The following is a 7,204-nucleotide window of genomic DNA, read 5'->3' as shown; positions in this document are numbered from 1 at the left end:
AGGAGATAAATTTCTTGTGCTCCTTGAGTTTTGAACCCTTGATGCATGGGGACGCCTGTGCTTTCATTAACAACCAGCTAGTGATAATTAAGGATGATTGATTCTAAGATAATAAGTTAGGTGTAAGAGAGATATTTTAAATTTTAAATATTTATATTAAAGGAGGAATAAAAAAATTAAAGAGGAAGATAAAATAAATTTGGTTAGTAATAATAAATTAAGATAAAATTTATTTAAATATAAATAATAATATAATAAAGGATAAAATTTAATGACTTATAAGGATACGTGTAGCTAATTCCATGCAATACGATAATACTCGGGTGTTATCTGCGCATTCAAATAGGTCAGACAAATGTATGTTGATTCGTTTTCCGAAAACATGTGCCATGAAGATTCCATTCTTTCTGGAAGAGACAATAAATTTTGTTTCGTTTTGGCGGTAGTTCAGACTCGTGCACATTTAGATCATGTTGGAAAGAAAAACCTTGCAAATTATTTTCCTTCAATTTCCAGTAGTCCTTCGCCTCAATTAATCACTATAAGCATGGAATTTACTAGCATTTCGGGGGTTTTTAGTCAAGTTCAATTAGCTAAAGACATGTGCAGTTTGACAAGGATAATTATGGTGAATATTTTATGCTTTGACTTTTCACTGAGATTAATTGTTAGCAATCTTATAAATGACTTTTTCATTTCACTTTGATTGACATACACTCACATGGAGATACTCAAACAGGTCAACAGAGATAACCAGCTCAGTATTTATTCATCCAAGTAAAACAATGAAGTGTCTCATAATTTTAGGGCATTCAAAAAGTGATGAGGGCGATCGAGGTAGAAAAAAATCTAGGGCATAAAATTTGCACAATTATCGGCATGTCTACAATTTCCAGTTGCAGTTGCAGAAAGTTGTTTCGATACCAAAGCTACCTACTGGTACAAGAGACGGTTAGCAAATTCAAAGGTGTAACAAAGATACCATGTTTTTGTGGAATTAGAATGACTTCTTTGCTCAATCTTCCTTCTTTCTCGCAACATATGGATACTTCTGGTATATGACAATGCTACTAATGACAAGAGGTAGAGCCACAAGGCAGTGCACCGAGGGCGGCTCCCCGTCAAAAATAAACTGCAGCAATGCAGTTACAAGCAATGCAGATACGATGACGAAGCCCTGGATCAAGGACAAGAATACCAGCGTTAGAAGAACACTAGAACAAGATGACTTCTACTCACTGATAATCTTCTCTACTCGCCTTTTTAACACCTCCGGCGTGAGCAGTGACAAGTCCCACGAGAATCCCTCCAACAGCATTCATCACTACTGGTATCTGGTAAGAACACATACACTGCCTCAAACAATTTCTAAAAAGAATAAACTTGTGTTATGCCATTAAATAAAAGGTCTCAAATGGTATCTCTCGGGCATATCTACTACTGACTAAAGCTTGTTAAATTTTAGGATGACAAAACAAGATCACATATGTCGATGTGTTGCAAAACTTTCTCTAGATTCAAGTGGTAGGCAATGGTGAAAATCGCTCTCATTATATTGAAGCCTTCAGCACTCTAATTAGGCATGAACATGAAATGCCAACATGTTTCCAGATAAATAATCTTGTTAAGTTGATATAGACCATTGCTGTGTAGACTACAACAGAGTAATTAATATAATGAAGATGTACTAGAATTCTCAAATAATTAGTATCAAACGTCTACGGCTAAACAGTAGATGGTTAAAATGATTCTCACATTATTCAGTAAAAGAAACCATTATTTATATTTTATTAATTTCATTATTACCAACCTTTGCTCAATGATTATCACTGGAAGATCAGTTTTACAGAAAAAAAAATCTGACTAGTGAGTCACAGTGTACTCTATGAATACAAGGGCAGTGCCATTAATTCACCAAGAGTTGTTAATAAAGATTTGAAGCTCAATCTTTCTCTAAACTAAAAGCCAACAGGTGAATAATGTGAAAGAGGAGTTAGAAGAGAAACCTATAGCTGGGAACTATACAAATACTAGGATACAACAACAACCAAGTCTTATCCCATTAAGTGGGATCGGCTATATGTATCCTTCTTCGTCATTGGACTCTATCCCCTACTATATTATCATTTATATTTAAATAAATTTTATCTTATTATACTGTTGCTAACCAAGTCTTTTTTAATCTCCCTCTTTCTCATTTGATTTGTATATTTATCATAGTTTCATATCACCTAATAGAGTATTTATTGATCGTCTATGAAAATGCCCTATACAAAAACTAGAACCATTATTTCTATTTTATTAATTTCATTATTACCAACTTTTGCTCAATGATTATCACTGGACGATCAGTTTTACAGAAAAAAAAAGCCCTGAGTAGTGAGTCACATTGTACTCTATGAATACAAGGGCAGTGCCATTAATTCACCAAGAGTTGTTAATAAAGATTTGAAGTTCAATCGTTCTCTAAACTAAAAGCCAACAGGTGAATAATGAGAAAGAGGAGTTAGAAGAGAAACCTATAGCAGGGAACTATAGGAAATCTAGGATACTACAATAACAACAAGAACCAAATCTTATCCAATTAGGTGGGATGATCCTTTTAAGCCATTGGATTCTATACTCTATTATATTATCATTTATATTTAAATAAATTTTATTTTATTTTTCTGTTACCAAGTCTATTTTAATCACTCTTCCTCATTTGATTTGTATATTTGTAAAGCATTTATTGGTCGTTTAAGTACGTGTCCTATACAAAAACTAGGTTACCAGAAAATAAAAATTCTGAAATGGTAATTCACTAAAGAGAGACAGGGAAAATTAAATCATATGTTTTTAGCATTAAAACTTGTTTAATTGCCTTGACAATAAATATTAAAATACTTCTCTCATCTTATTGTTTCTAAAATGAACCACAAGTTCTTTCCATTGGGAGATCATTCAAAATTTCTGAAATTCAATTTGGATTGAGTTAAACAAGCTTAAATTTAATACTGATCATCAATATATTTGCTAAAATATATGACATTGGAGGAAAATGAGCTAATTGCTATTTCCAGCTTAATCATATTCAATTGATTCCATTGTATGTAGCTCTGAACCACTAAGAATTTCAAACACATTCTGTTCATGGAATAGAACATGCAATAGTCCCTAATCCATTTCTTGCAAAAAAGTAAACTGAAGAATTTCCTATCAAGAATTGCCATCACAATCTGTTATCCTACTCAGTTCAAATTTACAAGTCACAAGCAAAAACAACAAAAAAAAAGAATTTAATAAAATTCTTCAATGCAAAACATACTAAAGCTTTAACACATTCAAATCAGAAATATCTCTGTGCAAAAAGTGAATCAATAACCACATTTCAATAAACTAAAATAGAATGTTTAAAATTAGCGAAATCAAGCAAAGGGAGCCAATAAAACATGCAAACAAATGGCCAATCAGCAATTTCAACCTATAAAAATGATGGGTTTTAAGATTTAAGAACAAATCTATCATGTATAATAGAAATTCAAACAGCTCCACAAGTGACATTACTTTGTTCAGAGAAATTATCCAAGGTACACAAATCTCAATGCCTGCACCAAAGCTTATCACAACCAGTTTAAGAATTCCAAGCGAGGTAATGTCACTGTTTATGACTATAAGACATAAAACAAATGAAAATTGTCAAAAAAAAAAAAAAGTTTCCTTGGAATTCAAAATATTCTTAAATTCTATTTAGTGAATTAGATCGATGTTCGGAAGAGTGTCTGATAAAACATAGTTTGTAATTATTAGCTAAATACAAAAAAAAAAAGACAGTCCGGTACACAAAGCTCCCGCCGTGCGGGAAAGGAGTAAGAAAATAGCCAAATACAAAAAGGAGTAAGAAAATATATAATACAAAAAGGAGTGAAAAAATGGAGAGAAAAAAAATTGGATCTTACCCAAGTCCACACTGTCCAACCATGAAAAAATCCGTATTTTCTTATCAACTCACCATCAGGAGACTTAAAAGTACTTGCCAACATGCAGAAAATGCCAACAAATGACATTTCTATTGTCATTAAATAGGATGTGTGTTTCTTCACCTGTAAACAAAGCAAAGTGGCATTGGCAGATTAAGAAAAAATAACAAGACAAATACAATTAAGAACTAACCTGAGATGCCCACTGGCACAAAGCAGAAGCCAAGCCAGAAAGAACAGAAGCGACCATGACAGGAATAATTCCATAAAGCAAAACCAGATCAGAATCACTGCTATTGGAACCCTTGCCAGAACTCGCGCCAATGCTCAAAAGAGTGGCAGCAACAACTAACAACATAAGAGCTCCAAATTGCCGTTGTGATTGTTTGTGCCTATAAATTGATATCAGTGATCACAGGTCATGTTAGTTTTCTTGTGGAGAATTGTTTCATACTGAAATATACAATCAGAATCCAAGTTATTTCCATTTGTCTCTTAGGTTGAGATTATGTAGCATAATGATGTTTATTATGCTATCTTTCTTATAAATCCTCTAGCAGTTAGACAAATGACAGAATAACTTTCCTCGTCATGCTAGGCGAACTCTGTTTACAATAAATATTTAATTTTTGAAATGCAAATTCACTTTTGCAAATAGAACAACATAAACTTCACATGAAACAGTTTGTCAAACTAGTACGTACAGTATTTCTCCATGTGCTCAAAGTGAGCAATAACTTACCACCAAACAAAGTTATTAAACAACTAGAACAGAAAGCTCAGCACATTGGAATATGGCAAGGGTAAAAAGCTCCAATCATGGATTTGAATGCAATATAAGCACATGAGACCTTGGAAAGGGGTTGATCTGATCCTGCAATGAGTTTGAAAGGGATTGATCTGATCCTGCAATCTAAATTCAAGATACTCAGGTTGCATTTCACAAACCTACTCTCCAGGGTATGGAAGCATGAGTAACTATTTTATGCAAAATCAACCTATGTATACATTGTTAAAATTCACTTTGTGCATTTCTAGAAAAACAAAACCTACAAGGCTATAACCATTCAAAACAACTACAGCAATTGGGTCTTATTTGAAGTATAAATTTGGATCAAACATGTGGCTTCATCTGGATGGTAGGAATAATGTCAGCCCAATGAAATACAATTCTGGATAATCCTAGAATGTAAAAGCTAGAATTTATTGAATCATAAATTTAATTTATCAAGTCGGCAAACCAACACTTCCCTACTAATAACAGAATCATGGAATTTAAAGAACAAAGTTGGAACATGTGCAGTTCCTGCAGCTTTAATGAGTGGAAACTTTGAAGGATCAAACACAAGTTGGAATTTTAAAAATTGGCAGTTTTATTCATATAGGTCCACTTAGATATGTTTGTAGCAGATATCAGTTGGATAAAAACAAGTTAAAAGTTAAAAAAAAATGAGAAGAACTTAGAAAAGGAACACAGATACTAGAAGATTTGTAATACCAAACTACCTACCCCAAAATAAGGTAAGTAAAAAAGGCTGTGAAAAGTAGCTTTGTCTGGTTAAGGATTGAAAACGTCAGTGAATCAAGATTCTTGTATGATATCTGCAACAAGCTATTCTGCAATGCATAAATGGCTGCTGGAAGGCCAGATGCAGTCAATGCATTAACCAACCTCCACTGCTTAAATTGCTTCTTCAAATTACCTCCTTTTGCTAAAAGAAGAATAGCACAAATAACCTACCAAAAGTGCAAACTTTACATTTCAAACAGCTACAGATACATAATTCAGAAAAATGCAAAAATAAAACTAGAACCATGAATCACCTTCGCCAGCTCACATGATAGTACAGATGAAGTAACAATAACATCTTTTCTGCAGGAGCAAATTATAAGATAATAAGAAAAAGAGTTACTTGACATTAAATCCTTGAACATTTTCCATGCAGCAACTAAACGAACATGTATAATTAATAATATTGACTAAACATATGTCTTAAAAAGAATATGATAGCACTGCTTGGATATTGAAAGAGATAATTCATCCCTAGTTGCGTTAATCTCCCCCAAATAGAGAAAAAGGGAACCGATCATATGCAGCATTACCAAGCAATCTGATACCCTAAAGATTAAGAAACGACGGACAGGATTTGGACTGAAAGCATCGGAATAGATAGAGAGGAATCATTGGAGAATCAGAAGAGGTCGAGATCTCAACCCGGTAAAGCGTTTGGAGAGGAGCGGTTGCGCGCCGTACTGGAGGGTGAGGAGTGCGAGGTAAAGCCACACTCTCGCGCTTGTGGCATCGGAACTCGTCGGGGCCTTTCTCTTCACCGGAGCACCGGCGGTAGCCATCGGGAGCGCTGAAGAAGAAGAAGAAGAAGCCCGACGCTTTGGCTTGTTCCAAAACGAAGGCGACGGTCAAAAAGGGAGACGCAGACCCACTACGGAGAAGAGGCAAGGTATCTGTGGGATCCACTAACACTGCGGGCCACTGCAAAGGGTGGGCGCCCACCAACCACTCGCTCGCTGTGTGCGCGTCTCGTGAGACCTCGGTGAGATATTGGGTAGACTGTGGGCGGGCGGAGCCGCGGAAATACTTTATGACAAACGTCTTGGTTCGTTGAACGCCCGTCCGACCGAATTTGAAACCGTTGAACCGAAAAATCGAATTCGCAACTCTGACCTAATACCCAACGAATCAGAGGCTGGCCTTTCAAAATAATAATAATAATAATAATAATAATAATAATCAGACTGATAACCTCAAATCTGGGATGATCAATTCAGTTTCATGAAAATTTTTGATCGATCATTAGGATAAATCGGGAAACGCTTACAGTGGGCAATCAGGAGTCCAGCATTTTTTAGTTACGTGTCTCATTTGGAGGAAAAATTCTCATAAATTCATTATAACTGGAGCTCAAACCGCGAGTATCTGGATGACAACTTGAATACCCTAACACTGCAACATAGTCTAGGGCATAGGCTGGCCTTTCAAGATCTACCGCACGATGGAATGGATTTCTTAATTGAGGATTCAAATTTTACTATGTTATATTAGTTTAGATTATTTGTGATGTTAAATCATCCGTTAGAATTTATTTATGTTTTCTAATCAATCAATCAACAATATACCTTGAAGTAGAAGCTATCCGGACTTGGACCTGTCCAGATTGGAACCGAGATTAAATTTTCTATCGATTGCACTATGAACATAGTTTTGAGACCCTCGAACACGAGCTAGC

At 34.9% G+C, this 7,204-nt stretch overlaps 1 protein-coding gene across 1 annotated transcript; it reads right to left on the bottom strand.

Annotated features, from left to right (window-relative positions):
* Positions 1–838: 838 nt before the first annotated feature.
* Positions 839–6,393, bottom strand: LOC122034291 (UDP-N-acetylglucosamine transporter ROCK1-like). Its single transcript, XM_042593478.1, has 7 exons — positions 6,175–6,393; positions 5,784–5,832; positions 5,470–5,696; positions 4,153–4,351; positions 3,939–4,082; positions 1,260–1,334; positions 839–1,177 (listed from the first exon to the last, which is right to left on the bottom strand). The coding sequence occupies exons 1-7, from the start codon at positions 6,309–6,311 to the stop codon at positions 1,016–1,018; spliced, it is 993 nt and encodes a 330-aa protein (XP_042449412.1). The 5' UTR covers positions 6,312–6,393; the 3' UTR covers positions 839–1,015.
* Positions 6,394–7,204: the final 811 nt, after the last annotated feature.

This window comes from Zingiber officinale, chromosome 11B (genome assembly GCF_018446385.1).
Source record: "Zingiber officinale cultivar Zhangliang chromosome 11B, Zo_v1.1, whole genome shotgun sequence".
NCBI lineage: Eukaryota > Viridiplantae > Streptophyta > Magnoliopsida > Zingiberales > Zingiberaceae > Zingiber > Zingiber officinale.
Note: the sequence above shows the minus strand (reverse complement) of the source record. Positions and strands in the feature narration are given on the sequence as shown.